Raw genomic sequence first — 24150 nt, forward strand, 5'->3', positions numbered from 1 at the left:
AACAGCAATGTTAGGATTTCATGGACTTCTTCGTCACTGACATTGTGACCATTCCAAACGGCTGCCTCTGCCCTTTCCCTCCGTCCCTCCCCTTAGTCCGTTAGACAAAACTTTCTCTAAGGTTCCCCCCTGCCCTAGCCCTGAGCTTGCATCTTTCTCCAGTTTGTCTCCTTTCTTCCCTCATGCCTCTCTGAGCTCATCTTGTCCGTGAGGCCGACTTCCTGCTCGTTCAACCCTATTTTCACTAAATTGCTAACCACCCAACTTCCCTTCCTGGCTTCCATGTTAGCTGACGACATTAACGGTTCTCTCTCCTCAGGTACTACCCTTCTCTTCTCAAATCTGCCGTAATCACCCCTCTCCTCTTAAAAAAAAATCAACCGTTGACCCCTCTGTCCTTGCTAACAACTGCCCCATCTCCAACCTCCCTTTCCCCTCGAAAGTCCTTTTAATATGCAGTTGCCTCCCAAATCCATGCCCATCTTTCCTGGAACTCCATGTTTTTTTTTTTATTCTTTCATGGGATGTGGGCATCATTTAGGCCAGCATTTATTGCCCATCCCTAATTGCCCTTGAACTGAGTGGCTTGCTAGGCCATTTCAAGGGCATGTAAGAGTCAACCACATTGCTGTGGATCTGGAGTCACATGTAGGCCAGACCAGGTAAGGACAGCAGATTTCCTTCCCTAAAGGACATTAGTGAACCAGATGGGTTTTTACAACAATTGACAATGGTTTCATGGCCATCATTAGACTAGCTTTTAAATTCCAGATTTATTAATTGAATTCAAATTCCACCTTCTGCTGTGGTGGGATTCGAACCCATGTCCCCAGAACAATACCTGGGTCTCTAGGTTACTAGTCCAGTGACAATACCAGTCCACAACCGCCTCTTGTTTGAATTCCGACAATCAGGTTTTCAACTTTGCCAGAGTACCAAAATCATCATCATCATCTTCTTTGGCCTCCTTGTCTCGAGAGACAGTGGGTAAGTGTCTAGAGGTGGTCAGTGGTTTTTGGAGCAGCCCCTGGAGTGGCTATAAAGGCCAATCCTAGACTCTTCCACAGGCGCTGCAGATAAAATTGGTTGTCGGGGCTGTTACACAGTTGGCTGTCTCCTTGCACGTCTGTTTTTTTTCCTGCCAACTGCTAAGTCTCTTCGACTCTGGTCCAGTACATCTACTCGGCATCTATGCTCCAACACTCTGCTCCCCACCTGAAGTTAAAGATCAGTTCTACGAGGAACTCCATGATATCATTAGTAGCATTGCTAATACTGAACATTTGTTCCTGCTGGGGGACAGCAGGAGGTGTATGGTGACCTCAACCTTCCTGGAAATGTCATTCATTTCCTTTGTGAAATTGACAATCCTCCATGTGTGGGACATTATTCTGATGAAAATGGCCACTTTTTTTAAATGCTCTTTCTGTCCCCAAAATAATGAGTGTTCTCAAACAAAATCTGTTGCCATTCCTTTTTATAAATTAAAAAAAACTTGTTCTCAATTTCACATAGTAAGCATTTTAAAAAAAGAGTTTACACTACCTGAGCCCGGCCAGGTGGTCGAAGTTTCAGTAGGGGAGCATTTCGGGAACAGTGACCATAATTCCATACGTTTTACTGTACTTTTGGATAAGGATAAGAGTAGTCCTCGGGTGAAGGTGCTAAATTGGGGGAAGGCTAGTTATAACAATATTAGGCAGGAACTGAAGAATTTAGATTGGGGACGGCTGTTTGAGGGTAAGTCAACATCTGACATGTGGGAGTCTTTCAAATGTCAGTTGATTAGAATCCAGGGCCAGCATGTTCCTGTAAGGAAGAAGGATAAGTTTGGCAAGTTTCGGGAACCTTGGATAACGCGGGATATTGTGAGCCTCGTCAAAATGAAAAAGGAAGCATTCGTAAGGGCTGGAAGGCTAGGAACAGACGAATCCCTTGAGCAATATAAAGACAGTAGGAAGGAACTTAAGCAAGGAGTCAGGAGGGCTAAAAGGGGTTATGAGACGTCATTGGCAAACAGGATTAAGGAAAATCCCAAGGCTTTTTATACGTATATAAAGAGCAAGAGGGTAACCAGGGAAAGGGTTGGCCCACTCAAGGGCAGAGAAGGGAATCTCTGTGGAGCCAGAGGAAATGGGCGAGGTACTAAATGAGTACTTTGCATCAGTATTCACCAATGAGAAGGACTTGGTGGATGATGTGTCTAGGGAAGGGAGTGCAGATAGTCTCAGCCATCTCATTATCAAAAAGGAGGAGGTGTTGGGTGTCTTGCAAAGCATTAAGGTATATAAGTCCCCAGGGCCTGATGGGATCTATACTGAGGGAGGCAAGGGAAGAAATTGCTGGGGCCTTGACAGAAATCTTTGCATCCTCATTGGCTACAGGTGAGGTCCCAGAGGACTGGAGAATAGCCAATGTTGTTCCTTTGTTTAAGAAGAGTAGCAAGGATAATCCAGGAAATTATAGGCCGGTGAGCCTTACGTCAGTGGTAGGGAAATTATTAGAGAGGATTCTTCGGGACAGGATTTACTCCCATTTGGAAACAAATGGACTTATTAGCGAGAGGCAGCATGGTTTTGTGAAGGGGAGGTCGTGTCTCACTAATTTGATTGAGTTTTATGAGGAAGTGACGAAGATGATTGATGAAAGAAGGGCAGTGGATGTTATCTATATGGACTTCAGTAAAGCCTTTGACAAGGTCCCTCATGGCAGACTGGTACAAAAGGTGAAGTCACACGGGATCAGAGGTGAGCTGGCAAGATGGATACAGAACTGGCACAGTCATAGAAGACAGAGGGTATCAGTGGAAGGGTGCTTTTCTGAATGGAGGGATGTGACTAGTGGTGTTCCACAGGGATCAGTGCTGGGACCTTTGCTGTTTGTAGTATATATAAATGATTTGGAGGAAAATGTAGTTGGTCTGATTAGTAAGTTTGCGGACGACACAAAGGTTGGTGGAGTTGCGGACAGTGATGAGGATTGTCAGAGGACACAGCAGGATATAGATTGGTTGGAGACTTGGGCGGAGAAATGGCAGATGGAGTTTAATCCGGACAAATGTGAGGTAATGCATTTTGGAAGGTCTAATGCAGGTGGGAAGTATACAGTAAATGGCAGAACCCTTAGGAGTATTGACAGGCAGAGAGATCTGGGCGTACAGGTCCACAGGTCACTGAAAGTGGCAACGCAGGTGGATAAGGTAGTCAAGAAGGCATACGGCATGCTTGCCTTCATCGGTCGGGGCATAGAGTATAAAAATTGGCAAGTCATACTGCAGCTGTACAGAACTTTAGTTAGGCCACACTTAGAATATTGCGTGCAATTCTGGTCGCCACACTACCAGAAGGACGTGGAGGCTTTGGAGAGGGTACAGAAGAGGTTTACCAGGATGTTGCCTGGTCTGGAGGGCATTAGCTATGAGGAGGGGTTGGAGAAACCCGGATTGTTTTCACTGGAGCAACGGAGGTGGAGGGGCGACGTGATAGAGGTTTACAAAGTTATGAGCGGCATGGACAGAGTGGATAGTCAGAAGCTTTTCCCCAGGGTGGAAGAGTCAGTTACTAGGGGACATAGTTTTAAGGTGAGAGGGGCAAAGTTTAGAGGGGATGTGCGAGGCAAGTTCTTTACACAGAGGGTGGTGAGTGCCTGGAACTTGCTGCCCGGGGAGGTGGTGGAAGCAGGTAGGATAGAGACGTTTAAGAGGCATCTTGACAAATACGTGAATAGGATGGGAATAGAGGGAGACGGACCCTGGAAGTGCAGAAGGTTTTAGTTTAGGCAGGCATCAAGATCGGCGCAGGCTTGGAGGGCCGAATGGCCTGTTCCTGTGCTGTACTGTTCTTTGTACCTAAAGTTGTCTCCAAGTTGCATTTAGAAAGAAATTACACTCATAGGGTCTGGGAGAAAGAATGTTCATTTATCTGGTGTAAAGTTTAGAAGACTATCTCATTTGGATTGATTGGGGCATGAATATTGAAATTGCCATTTATGTATTTTTCATTGTTTGAGTTTAAACTTATTTTACTTCATTTTAGCTGCTCAATGTTTATTTTGTAATTTAACTGCGAGCTGGTTTGAAGTGGTAGTCGTTAATTAATTGATTACAAAAGAGGTGTTATTAACTGATCTCTGCCAGTTTTTGCTGTGGAGCAGTTGGGCAATCGCCTGAATTTGTGACAGTGTAAATTTGAGTTGAGAAGCGAAAGCTCCATCTTAAACTGCAGGAAGTCATGCGGTGTCAAAGGCGAGAAAATTGTTGAGTTTAGCCCCAGCAGGGCCATTGGGCAGGAGGTTTTTCTTTCTCTCAAAATTAATTCTTGTGTAAAGTGAGTATAATTCTTATGACACTTTGATTCCAGGGATTGCATTGCGGTGTATCCTTGTGATAAGTGCGTAGTGCACATTTGCGTGCCACATTTTCACTAAGTGTGAGAAAATTGAACAGCAGGATTTCTGTGCTCGAACAGCAATTGGCCACACCCTACAGCACTGGGAAAGGAGGAAGGATTTCTTATCGATGCTGTCCAGGATGTGGTGAGCTAAGAGACAGTGCAGGACATAGATAATGTAGAAAGAGAAACCTTTGGCTTGCACTGTCATCCCTTTTGTCATTTATTCAATCCTACCCTCTGCCCTATCACAGATCTTCCCTTATGTTCTTTCCTCCTCTTCCCCCTTTCCCTGCCTCTGTACTTGCTTAAAACCTGTTATATCTCTCACTTCAAGTTTTGACAAAAGGTCAACGACCTTATACACTAACTCTGTTTCTCTCTCCACACATGCTGCCTGACCTGTTGAGCATTTCCAGCATTTTCTGTTTTTATTTCAGTTTCAATCATCATATGGCTACTATATGCAAGATGTTGCCTTATTGTCAGATAGTTAATCAATTTTGGTTGGTAGTTCCTTAATAACTTTAGTATGGCCTATTCCTTTGATGGTTGTAAAACATTAGGACACCTTTCTGAAGTGATTAGGGACTGGAACTCTGCGTGACTTTTCCAGCCTCCAAGGGCAATGAGGTGAATCAAAGCACCCCATTGGCATCCTGGTAAAGCTAATACAGATCAGGGAACAAATCTGGGAGGTTCATTATTTGAGTGGATGAATAAGACAACATGGGAAGCAGTTGGTCACTGAGGCACCAGGGGAGATCTAAGATTACTACTAAAGATTTAAAAGATATTTGAAGCAGTACTTACTAAAACTGGAGAAGATCGTTTTTTAAAAAACTTGTCACCTTATTTCCTTAGGAACTTTTCTCCATAAACTTGTAGTTTCCTTATGGGATCATAGGATATTAATTCTCAACTTCAGATTGGCAACAACAGAACAGGACATAAATAAAAGTTCAGCTCCGTACAGTAAACTTTTCATAAATAATACTTCAAAATGCTGTTTTAAAGATGGATAACAAGAAAAAATGGGAATATTGGAAATCTGAAATAAAAGTAAAATTGCTGGAAGTGCACAGCAGATTGTTCTGCATGAGGAAGCATTAAGCCATCTTTCCCTTTTATAGATGCTCATCAAATTGCTGTGTTTCCAGCACTTTCCATTGCATTTTTTTATGGAACCAAATAGTATTGAATAGTATTAATTTCAATGAACAGCAGAGGTTGTGAAACTTATTAACAACTTCAATATTGTGATAGACAATGTAGGCTACAATAGAAGTGCTTTATTTTTTAAACGGGCATATCAAACTTCTTAGCCAGATTCTCCCTATCTATAAGATTATGTTTTTTATTATGGATTTTAACAGGTTTCTGGGAGGGTTATATGGGGATGTAATTTGTTTCTGGCGTATCGATTCTATATGTCACTATTTGTTTGGGCTTGTTTTTGCAGCTGTGGTTCAGCATTTCTGAATTTTGACATGTCTTCCCATGACAAAACTATTAATTCTAATCTTTCATTTTAAAGTTATAAGAATTTGGGTGAATAAAACCAGTCTGATATAATTAACTTGTTTCTTTTTGCAAAGGATTAACATCTTATTATATTTTAATGATCTATCGCTTAAGGCTTAAACTATTCTATGTACCAATAAAATGCAGTAAGATGTTAAAATTCCTTGTACAGATGCCAGATTAAAATGAGCTTAAATTTGGAATGGTGGAAACTGACAATGGCCCAGATTTTGCATTGAGAATAACAGTGAGGCTAATCGAACTGTCTGTTATTCAGTAAATCAGATAGCAACTTCTGGAGTAAGCACAAGCACAGTTAAAGTGGAAATCTGGAAGTTGCAGTCAGTTACCCTTTTCCTCCACAGGTTGTGCTGTAACTGTACCTTGCCAATAGACATGACATTGAAATCCATGTAATGGTGTGAAGTTGTGGTACTTACCCACTAAACATGGCAGAAAAAGTGAGGGCTGGTGCATTCAGGTGTAAGTGAATTTTTAACAGCTGGTAAATCATAATTACTTCCAAGCAACCCCTCTGGAGCTGAAGATTTAATTTTACAACTATGGAGTCTCATTCCTTGAGCATTTAATTTGTGTTGAAGATTTTTTTTAAATGTAATTTTAAAAAAAAAAACTTTTTCTGTCTCCTTTTATCTCTTGCCTTAATTCCTTCTATCTTCCCCTCCTATTTCAGCTATTCAGTACATAATTTAAATCTAATTTATACTTCCTGGTTTAGACTCTGCGAGCTGAATTTTTCTGGCCCCATGGTGGCAGGAGTAGAGGCAGGGTGCTGGGAAAATAGTGGGGTGCTGTGTCAGGATGGTTCCCCAGTGTGTTCCCAGCAGCAGCCTCGGAAGCAGATAGCTTGCCTGCTGTGCGGCAGCAGGTAGGCAATTTAAATAGTTAAGGCTCCAATTAGGGGTGATTTTTTTTTTTCGGGGTCACCAGCAGTGGAGCGGCCCCCTGCCATGTGGGGAGGCCTGTCTCAGTGAGGATTCTTCAATCTGATTGGCTGAAGAGCCATGCTGTTTCTTGCCCTAATCTCTCTCACCACAGATCACCTGCAGAGGACAACGTGCTGGATCAGACGCCCGATGACAGCAAGTCCATGAAAACTCTGGGCAGCCATCAGTGCAGTGAATGGCAATTGTTGTTCCTTCACTGCTGACTACAAAATCTGGGCCAGTGAAACTCCTGAAGCCTAGTTTGATGATGACGAGTCTTGGACGGTATCATTTTGGGTGCTTTACTCTGTTCCTCTCCAAGGTTTCTATATCCTTTGCTATAATATGGACCAATTCAAGCAATGCAACCTAAAACCCTATTTATCTTCTCAATGGCCTCATCAAACTGCTTATACACAATTAATGATTAATCTTCAATGATCCCAAGCTCCTCTTGCAGTCTGTAAACTTTAGTGTGTACCTGTGCACAGTGTGCACATGCGTGGATCTTCACGATTGCAAATACATGACATTGCACTTACATTGAAGGAAATCTCCACGCACTAAACCCATTCCTTTAAGATGACAAATCAGGTAGGGATGAATGATTCCTTTCCTGAAAGACATTAATAAACCAAATCAGCTTCAATAACGATTTTGAAGTTTTCAATGTTATTTTTCTGGTGCTAACCCACACATTACCAGATTTATTGAAATCAGTATCATAACTGGTCTCATGATGGGATTTGAACTCATGGGGCTGAATTTTCACCACGGGGGCAGGAAAGAGGAGGCGGGTTCGGTTTCGGGTCAGAAATCCGCCTGCGGTGGGAAACTGATTAAAGTTAAGATTTTCTGGCTGGTAAGCCCTTAATTGGTATGGAGACAGGTTTACTGTCCTTTTAGAGCCACTGGGGACAGGAACGGAGGTGGGTCAGATGAAATGTGGGGCTCATTTAGACACCCCATGGCAGCCATCACTGAGGCTGTTGGTTGTTCTAAGGAAGTAATCTGTGGTTGTGTCAAAACCTTCCACAACATCAGAAGGAAGCGAGATATCAGAGGAGAGCTGGCACCTGGGGATGGGCTGCCCCTCGCTTCATTGATGCTGACCTGGATCTAATGTTGGAGGCCATGAGGGAGAGGAGGGAGGTTCTTTTCCCAGAGGGTGGCAGGAGGAGGCCACCTTGTTGTGCAGCAGGGGCACCTCTCTGTTCAGCGTCATCTCCCTCCGCCTCCTGTTGCTCCTCCTCCTCTTGCCTTCTTTTCCTGCTCCTCCCCTGAATAGCTATCTCCTTTCAGGGCTTCACTGTCCTCAAGATCCAGCCTCTCTTGAGGACCATGTTATAAAAAGCGCAACAGACCACCACGATGACAGAGACCCTTGTAGGAGGGTATTGGAGGGTGTCACCTGACCTGTTCAGACAACTGAAGCGCATCTTCAGAAGCCTGATGGCCTCCTCAATGGTTGTCCTACTGAGCAGGTGGCATTGTTTGCATCGCCTCTGTCTAGGACTTCTATAGAGGGGTGAGTAGACATGTCTTCAAGTGATATCCCTTGTCCCCTAGGATCCATCTGTGCACTTTTGAGGTTGGAGTGAAGATCTGAGGCAGCATGGATTGCCGGGGGATGAAGGAGTCGTGGCAGCTGTCCGGAAATGAGTGCACACATGGAGGAAGCTCTTATGGTTGCAGACCAGTTGATGAATCAGAGTGTGCAGTCACTGAATGCCTTGATGGCTCTGCGCCTGGGAGAATCCAGCAATGGTCGCAAAAGCTAATGCCCTCTGTCCTAGCGATCCTGCATCTGTTGTGAAATGAATGTACCGTCTAGCCCTGGCAAAGAGGGCATCAGTGACCTGCAAGATGCCACCGAGGTCTGCAGCTGATCTTTGGAAGGAGACAGAAGCAAAGAAGTTCAAGGCCACAGTGACTTCGATGGCTACTGGCAGGGCTTGATGCTCAATGCTGCGAGGTCACAGATCTCTGTGACCATTTGCCTGAAGAGTCGCAGTCACCTGTGGCACTGGGTCTCAGTCATCTCCAGGTAGCTCCGTCTTTGGCAATGGATCTTATGTTGAGGGTACGGCCTCCATTGCCTCCCTGCCTTCTTTCCTCTCTTGTGCCCTCCTGATGCATGGGGTTCTGCCTTTCCTGTGAAGGGTGTTGACCCTCATTGCCATTGGGTCCAAAATCTGGCAGTCATGTCCCCATTGCCAGCTGAAGCATTCCTTCCGGGCAGGTGGATGCCCAATTGTGATTGGCTGCCTTGACCCCTGCTGTTCTGCCCCCATGATGTCGGGAGGATACTGACCCTGTTCAATGCCTGGGTGCTGTACCCACTCTCCCTGCCACTTGTGCAGTGCCAAGGGCATCTCCTTTACAAAAGCGAGAGTTCCTCTCTGCCCCACTGATCCTCTAATGGGGCAGGAGTGATGCTCTGGGGCAGCCTTGATTGGCTCCCCACTCTGCACCCGCCTCCCTTCAGCTCATCAGAAACTGACAGTTCCTGAAACCATGCGTCCCTTTAAAATTCCACCCTCCCCCTCTTAACGATCTTTTTAACTAATTTAGTTGCCCTCAAAAGAGAGAGTGGGATCCCTGTCCTGCCCTCCCCCATCACCCTGGTGAGCATTGCCAACACTGGGAACAGCTTCCTGTAATTGACACGCTGCCTGGCAGCAGTACATTCGGGGCCCCCCCCACCCACCCACCACCTCCATTCCCGACTTCGGTGGGGCCTGAAAATTCAGCAATCTTTGCTACTCGGGTACCATAACAAATGGGAATCAATTTATGTTTCTGCATCCTGGTCAAATTATTTCTGCACACTCTAAACCTGCATCAGCTGAAGACTGCGTTTAGTTTGATTTTCTCCTCTGGGAGATAGACTACTAGACTATTTAGAACACTTTAACATTCCTCTATGTATTACATACTAATGGAGTGAGGAGTAATATAGTTTGTAAATGAAAACTAATAAAGGAGACAGGAGTAATTTAGTTTCTGAGTCCAATATTGAGACATGCCAGGCCATGAGGAGGATTTATTTAGTAATGTTAACTGACATTGAAAATTTTAACGTAAGTATTAAATTGTAAATTTAATGGGCATTGCGAATTAAATTTCCCACCAAATGCACTAATAGCACACACTGGTGCACTGTTAGACAGTTTTCCCCCTTTTCATTAACGCATGGGTTAGTCGGTGTGCAAATTTAAATTACATCCCTTAGGCTGAAATGTATTCATTTGAAAAAAATTAATTTCTTTTGCTTATTTTCTCAGCAGATTTATGTTGTAGTTTCCACCTGCTGTGAGTCTATCCAAAAAAAATCATTAATTTTAAAGCAGCCTTCTATGAAGGTAACAAAAGCCACAAAATAAATGCTGAGGCTGCAGGCCAAGATATTAGCGTACCCGAGCAGAATATACTTATTGGTAAGCAAATACGCGTAGGAAAATATATAAAATTAAAACCGATACACAGGATAATGGATTGCAATTGTTAGGGAACCATTATGACAAAGTCATTTGAAACAAAGTGATTTATATGCCTACAAGTTTTCATTATTAAAAAAACACAGGAGACTTAAAGCATTGCCACAGAAAGTGTCTCCTGCTGCAGTTGACCAGAGGTTTATAAGTTATCCTTGTATTAGATTTACATGTTTTTTTAAAATGCAGAATAATTAATGGCTAATGATGTCATAACTTTTATTTATTGACGATTGTTTCTGACATCGAGTGACTTCTCATAAATGAAATAATTAGCAGATTATAATACCTGGCTCTGTTTAGAATAGTAGGTAGCTGCCAAGGAGTCAGAAGTCAGTCATTCAATTTAGCAGGTTCCACATCATAAACTACAAGCAAAACTTTGAGTCTGCAGAATCCAAAGATTCAATACATTCCTCAAACACACGGATTTTTTGTTTCTAGCTCAACAACGAGTTGCATGTATGGAGACTTTAATTGCAGAAAACATCTGGCGGTGCTTTTTAGAATGGTGAATAAATAAAAGGAATAAAGCTGAATGGATGCTGAACCATGATGGGAAACATCAGGAAAGGTGGTGATATTGTGGGTGAAAAAATGGGCTTTGAGAGTTTTTTTTAATAAGGTGGGGAAGAGATGTTGAGCGACTGAGGGGTTTAGGGAGGAAGTTCCAGAGAGCAGCACTGAGCCTTTGTCACGTTGGCTAGCTGAAAGGAAGAGAGGTGCCCCAAGGTTGAAAGACTGAAGGTCGAATGAAGGGATGCAAGGATGGATGAGGTTGAAGAGATAACGTGGCGAAAGAATTGAAGGATTTGAATTTTAATGCATTGGGGAACAGGGAACCATTGAAAACCATGGGTGTGGGAATGTGGGACAAGATACAAATGGTTGAACTTTAGACAAGTTCCAATTTATGAAGAATGGAGGCCAGTAAAAAGGATATTGGAGAAATTGGGTTTAGGGGTGCCAAAACCTTAGTTAAGGGTTTCAATGATGGTGTCCAGGATGGGCATGGACTGTTTTATAAGGACAGGAGAATTATAACACACAATGATTACAAGATAATTATAAATAAAGTAGGCCGTTATGCTCATCTTAATCCATCGAGGGAGATCACAGCATTCCCCAGATTTAGCATCCATTTTTTTCTTTAATGAGTCCAGGGATTTTGCTTGTGTTGCTCTATCTGCAAATTTATTCCACATGTTAATGACTTGTTGTGTGAATAATTTCTTGATATTGGATCCAATATAATTTTTTGCTATTTTGAACCTGTATTTTTCTAGTTCTACTCCCACCACTTAAGTTAAAAATAATATTCTGTGTTAACCTTTACTAAGATCACCTCTCAAAACTCCTTTCTAAGCTTAAAAGCTCAAGTCTATCCAGTCTTTCCTTAAACTCAGACCCCTGACACTGGGGCTCAGCCTTGTGGTTCTTCACTGCCTCTAGCACTTGAATAACTCTCTTTCTTAATGACGAAAGCTAGAGGCAGTGTTCCAGACCCAGTCTTACCAGAGCAAAATCAATTTGATCAGTCAAATATCTTGGACGTAGATTAAAATTGTTAATGTGGCAGAAGGCTCAACGGAATACCAGCTCGCTATTACTGGATCCCTTGCCAACATGAGCCTTGCATTAATGAGGTAAAGTGCAAGGCTAACATCTGACATCCCAAAACTTCCCTGCAGTTTTTCAAATAGCGTCTTGGAATCTTTTGTGTTTCATCTAACTGAAGGCACCTCAAACAGTCCATTATTCCCTCAATACCGTACTGAAGTGCTAACCTAAATTATTGCTCAAGTCTCTGAAGTAAGATTTGAACGTATGACTTTGAGTTAAATGTCAGAGTGCTTCACTGGCACCAAATCAGAAAAGTCATGTGGAAGAGATTTTATTGATCTTGTTTACTGGGCACAATGCGACAAACACTAGCTATGACATCTTTACATTAACCAGCTGTGGAAGGGATTGTCACTCGTGAGTCGGCCTCTACAGCTACAATAGAATCCAGAAGTGACATAGACCCAGGCATAGCCCATCGTCTTCCGAGACACTCCGAGACAGAAAGATGCCTTTAAATATTAGAAAGGAGATAAAAACAGTTCAAATGTTAGTGCAGAAAACATCTAACTTTTTTCTGTTGTTTAGCTATTCAAAGAACAGAGAACTAGTTTGTCCTAGAAATGAAATACGTTTGTATTATGCAATATGAATTGCTATTTCCCCATTTCTGAGATGCTGCAGAGTTGATGAGCGCTCCTTCCTTTTTTGCTGTGTTGAAATCGCAAGTATTTTCCCTTTGTTGATTCAATCCTCGTTGCTTTAATTCTTCTGGTTTTCTGCTCTCAGACTCCGAGATGAGTAACATCAACTCGGCACAAATTTGAGCGGACACTAGATTCTACAAATGATAAATGATTTGAGTGTCATCCCTGGTGGGGGGCTGTGATTTCCCATTGGAGATGCAGTAAATCTGCATTGATGAAAACAGTTCATCTTTCATGTCAGCAAGACTGTGTACTGTGACCATTGGGTTAACATGGCTGGCAACGTCCAGTGTGACGACTGTGTCATTGCAATCAATGGCTCAAATCAATTTGCTGCAAAGTACATGAAGACTGAATTTCTTGAAATCTGTATGATGCTGCAGCCAAGTGGCAGTGCCAAACTTGTGTTTACGGGAAGCAACACCATATTTATGTTACAAAGGTCAATCTTATGTTGTGCCTGGAAACATTACCCATAACCAGAGCCGTTTCCCCTACCTACAACCAAGTTCCAAAGTCAGTTTGAAAATTTTACCAAGTTGTCTGGTCATTCCAATTGTTGTTTTTCACTTTATAGCTTCCAAAGTGCGGATTTGTCAGTGACAACAGTACAGTAGCTGTGCCAGGCAACACTGGGACTCATTATTTTTTCTCTCCTATGACAAAAATGTCTCTGATTGTTAGTGTTCTGTTCCTGGCAGCTCTCAAAGAACACCTTTTAAAAAAAAAAATCATAACTGTAGAGGTTCTTTGTTGAACTAGCATAAGACTAACAAAACCTTATCAATAGATGGTTGAGCTTCAGCATTTTTACAATTAATCCCCTCGAACCTGATGATATTCTGGGTTTTCTAGGGGCTAAGCCAGGCTTCTGTGCCTCTGCAACTAAACCTTTCCATTGCAGTTGCAAAATTGTTTGCTTTCCTTTTAAAGAGTGGGCCACTTTAGCCAGACCTCTTGGACATCTTTGGCATTGTCTCAACGTCCTGAAAAATCTGCACCTTGCTTTTCACCTTTATCATGAAACCTTCTTAAGGTACCGTAGTACTTCCAAGCTCAAACGGTATCAGAAAATTTTCACATAAAAAGACCTGCCAGAAATAATAAGGAATTACTTTTTTTTTTCTGCCGGATCCTGACTCTATTGGAATATGATTCCATGGTTACCAGATTTCCTCCTCTATCTGTACCTTGCTTTTCAAACCTTGCCCCAGAAACCATTCTTCACGTGGGAGTCTAGATAATATCAGCAGACTATTCAGTCATAACTATTCCCTGATCATGTCTTCTACATGCATGCACTTCCAACAGGGTTATTGTCTCGTGATTGGGTGTTGCAACTCTTTATTTTTAGCTTTTGTATGGGAAGATTAAGAAAATAATTAACTGTAAAACAACTGTTGAGAATTAGGAAGTCTTCAGTAGTAAATTACGAGCAGATGAATGTAAACTACTCGAGTTTTACTCATAGTTTACTATGCCATCTGCACTGTCAGTGAATCCTGTGCTTTTTGGAATCTGTTTTCCTGAAATGCTTCCTAAGCTTTCGAGTGGTTATAAAACTTAGTACTAGAACTAGATAACGGAGCCTGTACTTTAATGTAATTATGACTCTTATCAATAAAAAAAACTTAGCTTTGAACTCCATGCTCATTTTTTTTCTTAATGAGTCATGCTTAGAAAAAGATGTGAAATCTTCAATCAGTAATCTATTAATAGTATTTTCTTTCTCAGGCTTGTCTCTTGAGCGACATGCTTCATCTGTTACCTCACGTGTTCGGCTGTTAGAGCGGGAGGAAGAGATAATGTTATGTTTTGAGAAAGCTGGTGATATTGCTCTGGTCTATTTACAAGAAGGAGAGCGGGTAAGGAAAACTCTTTTAACTTAAAATTTTGCTTCAATAAAGTGGGAGTGGCGGAAAGGCATTGTAGCGACTTGGATGGTGTAGTGGCTTTGCACATTTTTTTGTCCTTTGGGACTTACGTTTGCATTCAGGTCCGAATGATGAGTTTGATTGAAGTCTCTTCTCCAGCAAGAATGCTACATGAAATAGCCTCTTGAAGGCCCTGGAGTATTGCAGCTGACTTGCATTTGGTATCTATTTTATATGCTGAGATCAGCTAATACTCAATAGAAAATGAAGAAAAGTTCGCAGAAAAACACAAGCAGCCCACTGTCAGTCTTTTCAACAGTGCTTTGGAACTGATTTGACTTTGTCCAGCACAAATACTGTGCCTACCACATCACTTTTGGATGTGGAGGAGGAACAGGACCTTGAGACTCCAGGAAGCTCGTCCTTCTCATGCCTTGCTACTGCTACGTAGAGCTCATGGCCAAAGCATTGGTGTGCAGGTCTGTGCGCATTTGTGGGATCTGGCTCTCCATGAGGGTTGCCCACCTCTTGATGGAGAAAGCCATGCAGTCACATGCCTGAGACATGGCAGCACTCTTGGCATGTATGGACCCCTCCATCGTCTGCTCAGGGCTGTGCATTGTGTCTGGCATCTCCACTGTATGTTGCCTTGCGTCTTTCTGCAACTCCAGCATGCCCCGCGCTGTCGACACCAGAGGCTTATCGGCCTGGGGCTCAGCATGGACATGGCCACCCACGGTCCTCCGACTGTCAGAGGCCAGTCATAGCCTCAGCTGGCTGCTCAGGTGTGTGTGTGGTGCTCTCACTAGCTTGTGACCCTGATTCTAAAGCTGAGTGGAAACTCAGAGGTGAAAGTATCTGCACTGGTGGAAGGTGCAGGAGAGTCATGTGACATCCTCTGATTACAGTTCTTCCTCAGAGGTATACTGCTGTCCCCCTTCTGCTCGAGTCTCCCGCAGACTCTGTTCTGCATGAGAGAACACAAACGTGTATGGCTTTGCAGGTCTCATCATGCCAACCGTGCATGATGTGCGTCTGCAGAAGTGAACTGTATGTCAGTGGGAGGCAATCCTCACTCTCTTATATGGAGACTCCAGTCTCTCCATCTGATATGCAGCAGCCGCCCTGGGTCCCTGCCAATTCTAATGCCTCTTCCTCTGCTATGGAGAGAGGCCGAAGATCTGGGATGCCTCTGCCAATGTGGGCTATCTCCCTTCTGATACGGGCCCTCCTGGAAAGAGGGAGATAGTCATACGTTGCGTAGAGAGCAACATGACAGTTCTGTTCCTGTCAGCCCCTCGTCACCTACTGGGGTATCCTATATAGCTCGTTCTCCCATCTGCTCTTAGGGAAATTAATGGGGGTAAGTTGTGAAAGAAGGTAGTCTGTGGCCGAGATACAGCCATGCATCTGTCAGGATGAGGTGATGCCTAACCCCCTCTGCCAGCACAGTTGTAATACCTCCCTCCCATGTCCAGCTTCCTCCTGCATAGCCACTTGCAATCACTGAAAAAAAGAGGGAGATGGAGTATTCACCATGGCAGAATGCAAGAGGTCATTGACCCTCTTGTGGTACTGTGCCCATATCCAGAGGGGAGGCCTCAAGGCTGCTAACCTCCTCAGCTATCTCCTTCCAGGCTTGCTTGGTCAGGTGGGAGGACCTCGTTGCCATGGCTGGGGAAGAGAACCTCTTGTCTTTCCCTTGCAGCCTGGAGGAGAGTCTGGAGGGAAGCATCACTAAACTATGGAGCCACCCTGTATCTTGCCTCTGCCATTCTGCGGGGTCTGTCTCTGGGAGTGGGGGGGATCCAGGGTCACTACAACACTGGTCTCCATTGTGAAGAGCTAGCAGCAAATGAGTCCAAGGCAGCGATGCAAGCAGGGGTGGCAAAGCTTTACATATGGATCCACACGTGCTCCACAGTCATCCAATGCTGTATTTGGCATCCCGCACCTCCATTATGCAAAGTGGCCGCCTGGCACATGATCACAGTGGGCTGCCCACCCACATGACTAGCAGGAATGGCGCCCACTTCGAGTCTGCCGCCGATTCCTCCAATGGGCTCACAATATTCAGCCTTGTATTTGCAGTTCTGTGACTGTTCTTGCTTTGACGACTGCTGCAGCCATTCTGCACCAGCAATGTGAGAACAAACGGTAAGGAGAAGGAAGAATGACAAATTAAGCTCTTTTCTGCTTGAGGAAAAAATGTTGCCTAATGCATTGGGAGAGCCCCTTGTTCTTTGAATAGCGCCATGAGATCCTTAATCATTTGAATCAGTGGAACGGGCCTATGGAACTTCTAATATGAAGCTTGTTTTCACTGAAATTGGACTGAATAATGTAGAGGTGAAGTTAAAGGACTACCGCACTAATTCTGCTGACGAGAAGCTTTCTACTTATTATTTATTTCACATTCTTTGCCTCATTTAGTAAGTTTCTGTTCTCCTAGTTTCTGTCATTCTTTCTTTTTCCCTCCCCTTTTGAAAGCCTGCATTTAACTAATACCTTTCAATCAAAAAGATTCACCAGACTAAACATTTGCTATAGTGAAGCAGAAGAATAAGAGCATCCTAATTTGATTTACGTTTTTATTTATCCACCTTTGCTTTGTCTGTTCGTCCAGATTTCAGAAGCAACAGGGGAGTACACTAAAGGGAGCGTCCCACATAGTACTTAAGTTTCTGTTTTTTAAAGATATATAAAAAAGAAGTTCGCTCACAAGGGTGGGGTAAAGTGTTGTACAGCTGAGCAATGGATTTATGTTTATTCCAGGTAAATCAAGAAAGTGACCTTTTAGTGCAGCAGTAACTCTATCATGCTATCTAGCATTGAATTTCTGAATTTGTAGAATAGAATAGATACCATTCTGTTTTTAAAAATGTCGTGCAGTGCCACTCACCTCTCCCTCCATTGATAGCTGAGTGTATTTATACCACGAGTACCATTATTCATCCCATCTGTGAGAACAAATAACAAGGTGTGAGATTAATTTATTCCCAAAAAGGATATGCTGGCAGGAAGGGAAAGCTTTAGTTTATACCAACCAGTCACTCTGTTCTTGAGGATGATTGAACCTCGGGTGGGCATGTCTCTTTGCCATAAGCCCTCATGAGAGGACCTGGATAGCAGTTGGTGATAAATAAGTTTGGTATGCTGTATTAGATTGGAGTCTAGACCATCACTTTGACATGTTACAAACATAAGTCCTTCAATCATGCTGAAGCAAAATGCCTGTCACATAACTGATGATGATGTAACTGATGATAAGAGCTAAGAAAACAACTGCTGGAAAATAATACCTGCCTGGTTTTAAAATGTTTTATGTGATGGCAGATTTCGACAGACTATACTCTTCCATTTATCTTAACTGGTTGTTTGTTTCTCATTTGCTTCCTGAAGACCATGATCAGCACTCAGTCTAGAGCTGCCAAGGGGAATGTGCCTGTTCAGGAGATGGAACTCACTTACTTTCTTGAAGCTGCATTGCAAAGTGCTTATGTGACTTATTTAAAAAAAGGGTAAGCATCTCAGGAAATTGCCAGTCTTCTTCCATTTGCGTTTAACACAAGAGTCACCTCAGATCTTTATCATCTTGTGATGCAGTTCATTCCAGGGGAACCATTTGTACATTTTTTTTAAAAAGAGGTGCTTTAAACTGTAGAACATTTAAAGACTTCACACATTTGGGAATACAACACCGACATACGATGGTGGGCATATAGATGTGTTTAACCTGTCCCCCACCTTCCTGCTGAGTTCATGTCTCAACTAGGACCCCGTGAGGGTGTGACGGGGCAGGGTGCTGGGGAGCAGGAGAAGATGTGTCAAGTAGAGGTTAAGTGTCCCTCTAGACAGAAGAGAAAACGAGAAAGTCTTCTCCCTCGCACCTTCCACTCATAGTTCGGAGCAACATTTGTCATGACCTACGAGCAAATTGATAGTAATGTTCTGCAGGCTTTGGGGAGGAATATTGGAGGAGTTTGTCCAAAATTAAAAGGAAATGCCATCAGTAGCACTCCTATATTTGTGTAGCCTAAAAGCTATTTTCCTGTATGGGAATTTCAGAGCCTTTGTTGTTTTTTTTTGGGCGGGGGGTGAGGGGGTTCTTGTTGCTGCTTTATTATCACAGAACCAATAAAAGCTTAGATTTATATAGCGCCTTTAACATAATAAAACGTCCCAAGGTGCTTCATGAAAGCATTATAAAACAAAGTATGACACAAAGCCACAAAAGGAGATTTAGATCAGTTGACCAAAAGCTTGGTCAAAGAGGTAGGTTTTAAGGAGTGTCTTAAAGGAGGAAAGTGAGGTGGCGAGGCAGAGAGGTGTAGGGAGGTTATTCCAAAGCTTGGAGCTTAGGCAACTGAAAGTGTGAAATTGTGAAGTGCTTAAAATCAAGGATGCACAGGGGCCAGAATTAGAGCAGTGCAGATATCTTGAAGGGTTATGGGGCTGGAGGAGATTACAGAGATAGGGAGGGGTGAGGCCATGGAGAGATTTGAAAACAGGGATGAGAATTTTAAAATGAAGACGCTGCTTGACAAGGAGCCAATGTAGTCAGCGAGCACTGGGGTGATCGGGAAACAGGACTCGGTGCAAGTTAAGACACGGGCAGCAGAGTTTTGAATGACTTCAAGCTTACAGAGTGTAGAATGTGGGAGACCAGCCTATTGTTGTGATAGTATAGGAACAGCTTAAAATCCCACAGAATAATTACACCCTGTTTCTCGCTAGCTCTCCTAATGCCCTTAAAACACAACTGCGCAGGGGCTGCAAGGACAAAAATCAGTTTCAGATGATTGACGAGGATGGTGAGAGGCAAAGAGAAAGACATTTCTAGAATATTGGTATCCAAATAAAATGAGACCTTATGTTCCACTAACATTTTATAACAATAGGGATGTTATTAAGAGTGCTGATGAGGTAATTGTTGGGGAGAAAAGTGTGGAATTTACTGGAAGTGTACACTAAGCACAGTATTTAATATCTATCTTATATTAAAAATGGTGAGTGGATTCAGGAAATCAAAGGTACTGTCTTAATTATGAAAGTAAATACATATCCTGCAAAGTATATGCGAGAATCTTTCAAATGCTGCCATGTACAGTACTAACAGTGTGAATAAAGCTTACAGAAAATACAAGTGGGATTGACAATAAAGCAGAAGCAAAAATGGAGAAATCCAACCCCCACCAGACAAGAATAGTCATTTCCCCCCCCCCCCCCCCGCAACATTGTGAATCCCTCCTGCTGTGCACCAGTGGTTGATGGAGTGAATGTTTAAGATGGTGGATGGGGTGCCACTCAGTGGACTGCCTATCAAGCAGGCGGCTTTGTCCTGGATGGTGTCGAGTTTCTAGAATGTTGGAGCTGCATTCATTCAGGCAAGTGCAAAGTATTCCATCAACCCTGACTTGTGCCTTGTAGATGGTAGAAATGCTTTAGGGAGTCAGGAGGTGAATTACTAACCACAGAGTTCCCAGCCTCTGACCTGCTCTTGTAGCCACAGTATTTATATGGCTGGTCCAGTTAAGTTTCTGGTCAATGGTTAGCCTCAGAATGTTGTTGGTGGGGAAGGCAGCGATGGTAATGCCGTTGAACGTCAAGGGGAGGTTGTTAGATTCTCTCTTGTTGGAGCTGGCCATTGCGTGGCATGTGTTTGGCATGAATGTTACTTGCCACTTAGCAGCCCAAGCCTGAATGTTGTCCAGGTTTTGCTGCATGTGGGCAGCTCAGTATCTGAGCAGTTGGGAATGATACGGGACACTGTACAATCATCAGTGAACATCCCCACTTCTGACCTTATGTTGGAGGGAAGATCATTGATGAAGCACCAAAAGATGGTTGTGCCTCGGACACAACCCTAGGAACTCCTGCAGCGATGTCTTGGGGCTGAGATGATTGGCATCCAACAACCACAACCACCTTCCTTTGTGCCAAGTGTGACTCCAACCAGTGGAGAATTTTTCCCCCTGATTTCCATTAACTTCAATTTTGCTCGGGCTCCTTGATGCCTCATTTGGTCAAATGCTGCCTTGATGTCCAGGGCAGTAACTCTCACCTCAGCTCTTGTGTCCATGTTTGGACCAAGGCTGTAATGAGGCCTGGAGCTGAGTGGTCTTGGCGGAACCCAAATTGAACATCAGTCAGCAGGTTATTGCTGTGCAAGTGCTGCTTGATAGCACTGTCAATGTCCCCTTCCATCAGTTCGGTGATGATTGAGAGTAGACTGATGGGACGGTAATTGGTCGGATTGGATTTGTCCTGCTTTTTGTGGAAGGGCCATAGCTGGGCAATTTTCCACATTGTCAGGTAGATGTCAGTATTGTAGCTGTCCTGGAACAGCTTTGCTAGGGATGTGGCTCGTTCTGGAGCACAAGCCTTCAGTACTACAGCCAGAATGTTGTCAGGGTCTACAGCCTTTGCTGTATCCAGTGCCTTCAGCTGTTTCTTGATATCACATGGAGTGAATTCTGGTATCTGTAATTCTGGGGACCTCAGGTGGAGGCCGCGATGGATCATCCACTCGGCACTTCTGGCTGACGATGGCTGCAAATGCTTCAGCCTTGCCTTTTGCATTGACGTGCTGAGCGCCACCATTATTGAGGATTGGGGTGTTTGTGGCGCCTCCTCCTCTGGTTAATTGTTTAATTGTCCACCAGCATTCACAACTGGATGTGGCAGCACTGCAGAGCTTTGGTCTGATCTGTTGTTCGTGGGATCACTTAGCTCTGTCTGTTGCCTGCTGCTTCTGCTGTTTAGCGTGCATGTAGTCCTGTGTTGTAGCTTCACCAGCTTGGCACCTCATTTTAAGGTATGCCTGATGTTGCTCCTGGCATGCTGTCCTGCACTCCTCATTGAACCAGGGTTGGTCTCCCTGGCTTGATGGTTATAAAATGAGGGATGTGTAGGTCATGAGGTTACAGATGAATATACTACAGTATGAATAGTTAAGAATTGCAAGACTATATCACCGTTTTTCCTTTTAATGCTGAAAGTTTGTTTAAATTCAGTGTATATCAGGCATACATGCTACACAATGGTGAGGCACAATTTGTCATATTTTGACTTCTTGATATGCAGTTAGAGAGAAGAAAATTGACTTTGGTAATAACATTGTCCAATGTAAAATTGAGCCTCACAAGCTTGGCAGTTTGATTCAGAGCCCTGGAGCTGAATTTTCTGGGTCCCCCAAACTCTGATCCATGCGCAGACAATAGTCACTAGGGCGGGACAGGAATCCTGCTCTCCTCCAATTGAGGGCAGTTAAACTAGTTTAAAAAGCTCATTAAGAGCTTGTTGAAGGGGGAGGATGGAATATTTAAAGGGTTGAATGGATTTTAGAAGCTTTCAGTTTCTGAACAGCTGAGGGGAGGTGGGTACACAGTGGGGAGCCACTCAAGGCTGCCCAGGGCATCACCCCAGTCCATAAGAGGGTCAGCAGGGCAGAAGGGACTCAGCATTTGGCAAGGAGGTGCTTTTGGCACTGTGCAGGTGACAGGGAGAATGGGCATTCCATGCTTGGGCATCATGGAGGCAGAAGAGCAGGATGGCAACCTGTCTAAAAGGAGGGCTGCAGCTGGCATTGGAGGCACGACTGACAGGTATTGGGGCCCAGTGACGATGACAGGCAACACCCTCTTCAGGAAGGGCAGCACCCTGGGCACCAGGAGAGCACGGGAGAGGAAAGAGGGACAGGAAGGCAAAGGAGGAAATACCCACAACGCAGGATCTACCACCAAAGGTGGAGCTGCCTGGAGATGACAGAGACCTGGTGCTACAGGAGACCATGAATCTCCAGGCAGACAGTCGCTGACATCTATGCCCTTGTCGCTGATGACCTTGCACCTCACAGCACTGGTTGCCATGCCCTGTCAGTAACCCGCAGAGTCAATGTGGCCTTGAACTACTTCACTTCCAAGGATCAGCTGCAGACCTTGGTGGTATCTCATAAATGACTGAATACCATTGTATCTCACTGGTCATTGGTGCCCTCTTTGCCAGAGCTGGACAGCACATTCATTTGACCGCATACAGGACTTTGCCGGGACAGAGGACATTGGGTTTCACCTCCATTTCTGGATTCCCACAGGTGCAGAGCATCATCGCTTGCACCCATGTGGCCATCAAGGCACCCAGCAATCGGCCAGTGAGATCCATCAACAATCCCCCCTTCTAATCCCTCAACATCTGGTCTGTGTCCACAAGAGCTTGCTCCATGTGTGCATTCACTTTCCTGGCAGCTGCCATGACTCCTTCAAGCTCTGCCAATCCAGGCTGCCTCAGATCTTCACTCCAACCCCCAAAGTGTGTGGATGGATCCTAGGGGCCCCTTGAAGAGATGGCTATTCTCACCTCAACAGGAGCTCCAGACAGAGGCACAGTGCCATTACAACCAATACCACTTGCTCAGCAGGGCAACCATTGAACAGGCCATCCTGAAGGTGTGATTCCAGTGCCTCGACTGGTTGGGTGGCACCCTCCAATACCCACCTGCAGGGGTCTTGGTCATTGTCGTGGTCTGCTGCGCTCTCCATAATATGGGCCTCCAGAGCAGCTTGGACGTTGAGGACAGGTGAGGCCCTGGAAGGAGGCAGCTCATCGGGAAAAGAGCAGGAGATGAGAGGAGAGGTGACGCTGAACAGAGAGGTGCCCCTGCTGCACGATGAGGTGACCTCCACCTGCCACCCTCTGGGAAGTGAACCTCCCTCCTCTCCCTCACGGCCTCCAGCATTAGATCCAGGTCGCCATATTAAGCGAGGGGCAGCCCTACCCCTGGGTGTCAGGCCTTCAGTTCTTCTGAGACATCACGCTTCCCTCTGGTGCAGTGGAAGGCTTTGGCAAAAACTGCAGATCTCTCCCTCAGGGCAACCAGCAGCCTCTGATGTCTAAATGAGTCCCACACTTCATCTGACTCACCTCCATTCCTGCCCTCCACTGGCTCTAAGTAGACAGGAAACTTGTTCCATATCAATTAAGGACTCTCTTTCCCCCCCCCCCCCCCATGAAAATCTGAACTTTAATCAGTTTCCCCACTGGAGGTGGGTTTCTGTCCCCAAAACAGACCAGGCTGCTGTTTCTTGCCTCCATGGTGAAAATTCAGCCCTTGTTTCTGCAGAACTAGTTGATCTCTGCTGGGTAGCAGTAGGAATTTGAAATTGGTGTCAGATATCTGGGGTAGGAAGGGGAGAAATAAGCCGGAGCTCTGGATCCTAATCCTTTTTTGTATTCTTGTTGGAAAGTGGGCATCAGGAGGGGACAGGATCATGCTGTACTATGATGCTTACAAGATGGAGAAGCCGGCTGATGCTCCCTGTCATGGTTCAAACAGAAGACTGGCCATTTGGGCAATAAACTGGCGAATTGTCAATGCTTTTGGAATTGTACTGCGGTGTAAATCACTACCTTTGGTGGGTGAGGGAGAAAGGTGAAAACATTTGAAATATGAGAAGATAAGACATTGTCTGTAATTTTAAGTCAACATACCCATGAGGCTAATGACATTCACAGTTATTTGTGCACAGATGCTACAGCAACTTCACGTTAGGGCTGATACAAGGTTAAGTGTGGAAAATGAGGTGCTAAGTATTTATTACTGCCAGTCAACTTCTCTGGTACTGAAAATCAACTATTACCAGTATGGACTC

General features: G+C 44.3%; 1 protein-coding gene across 3 annotated transcripts in view; it reads left to right on the forward strand.

The window, feature by feature from the left end:
• The window catches only part of LOC137376519 (tetratricopeptide repeat protein 7A-like), a 319646-nt gene that overhangs the window by 33473 nt on the left and 262023 nt on the right, over nt 1-24150 (forward strand). For all 3 annotated transcript variants that reach the window (XM_068045223.1, XM_068045224.1, XM_068045225.1), the window contains exons 4-5: nt 14361-14491; nt 17903-18021. In XM_068045223.1, the coding sequence (XP_067901324.1) occupies nt 14361-14491; nt 17903-18021 (250 nt within the window). The remainder of the gene's footprint in view (nt 1-14360; nt 14492-17902; nt 18022-24150) is intronic.

This window comes from Heterodontus francisci, chromosome 13, assembly GCF_036365525.1.
Source record: "Heterodontus francisci isolate sHetFra1 chromosome 13, sHetFra1.hap1, whole genome shotgun sequence".
Lineage (NCBI taxonomy): Eukaryota > Metazoa > Chordata > Chondrichthyes > Heterodontiformes > Heterodontidae > Heterodontus > Heterodontus francisci.